Below are 1,356 nucleotides of genomic sequence, written 5' to 3'. Positions count from 1 at the left end.
TACGTGCAGAAGTGTCACCAGTTCCAGATTCACGGGGATTTTATCCGTGTTCCACCAAATGAGTTAAAAGTAATGGGTTCACCTTGGCCGTTTGCCGCTTGGGGCATGGATGTGATTAGACCCATAGAGCCTGCCGCATCAAATGAACATCGCTTCATCTTGGTAGCTATCGACTATTTCACTAAATGAGTCGAAGCTTCTACTTACAAGGCCGTCACGAAGAAGGTAGTGGAAGATTTCGTCTGAAACAACATCGTCTGTGGATTTGGGATACCGGAGTCTATCATCACTGACAATGCCGCTAACCACAATAACGACCTCATGAGAGAAATCTATGAGAAGTTCTTAATCATCCACCACAATTCCACAGCCTACAGACCACAAATGAATGGGGTAGTTGAGGCAGCCAACAAGACTATCAAGAGAATTCTTCGAAAGATAGTGGACAATCACAGTCAATGGCACGAGAAACTACCTTTCGCTTTACTGGGTTATCAAACTTCCATGAGAACATCCACTGGGGCAACGCCGTATATGTTCATATACGGCACTGAATCTGTAATACCCGCAGAGGTCGAGATGCCGTCTTTAAGAGTCATTCAAGAGGCAAAGTTAGATGACGCAGAATGGATACGGGTCAAACAGGAGCAACTCATGCTCATTGACGAGAAAAGAATAGATGCAGTATGTCATGGTCAGCTATATCAGAACAGGATGGCCAGTGCATTTAACAAGAGAGTGAAGCCTCGCCAGTTCACAACAGAGCAGTTAGTCTTGAGGAAAATCTTTCCCCATCAAGAAGAAGCCAAGGGAAAGTTCGCACCTAACTGGCAAAGTCATTACGTGGTTCACCGAGCACTGTTGGACAGAGCTCTAATCTTGGCAGAAATGGATGGAAGAGTCAACACGAAGCCTATCAACTCGGACATAATCAAGAGATACTATGTTTGAAGACAAATAGAGTTAGGTTTTTGATGTAACAGAACTACGTTCAACCTGACTTCCCACAGAGGAATACGTAGGCAACCCACGTAGGATTTTGTTTCTCTTCCCCCTTTCTCTTGTAATAGAGAAACCAAATATCACTTATGTACGCTGCTCAAGAACTGCGCTGACTTGATTTCCTCAAAAAGGAATATGTAGGCAATCCTCATCGGATTCAGTCATCTTTTGAAATTGAACTACGGTCTGGCCTGATTCCACTTGGATACATAGGCTTTCTAAGTCAGACTCGGCCATTTTTATTCTTAAATCTCAGCATTTTGAATATATTATAATTGAACTATGTCTTGACATGATTTCATTTGGATACGTAGGCTGCCTGAGTCAAGCTCGGTCATCTTTATCATATTTTAT

The 1,356-nt window shown here is 42.9% G+C and overlaps 1 protein-coding gene across 1 annotated transcript; it reads left to right on the top strand.

The window, feature by feature from the left end:
• The first annotated feature begins 504 nt into the window (after positions 1-504).
• On the top strand, positions 505-951 carry LOC142169653 (uncharacterized). The gene has a single exon (XM_075231547.1). It carries the CDS (start codon positions 505-507, stop codon positions 949-951), a length of 447 nt encoding a protein of 148 aa, XP_075087648.1.
• The last annotated feature ends 405 nt before the right edge of the window (positions 952-1,356 follow it).

This window comes from Nicotiana tabacum, chromosome 15 (genome assembly GCF_000715075.1).
Source record: "Nicotiana tabacum cultivar K326 chromosome 15, ASM71507v2, whole genome shotgun sequence".
Classification (NCBI taxonomy): Eukaryota; Viridiplantae; Streptophyta; class Magnoliopsida; order Solanales; family Solanaceae; genus Nicotiana; species Nicotiana tabacum.
This window is presented reverse-complemented; position numbering and strand designations above follow the sequence as displayed.

Coding starts and splice junctions, on each gene's coding strand:
- LOC142169653 (XM_075231547.1), top strand. CDS start 505: ATGAGAACATCCACTGGGGCAACGCCGTATATGTTCATATACGGCACT.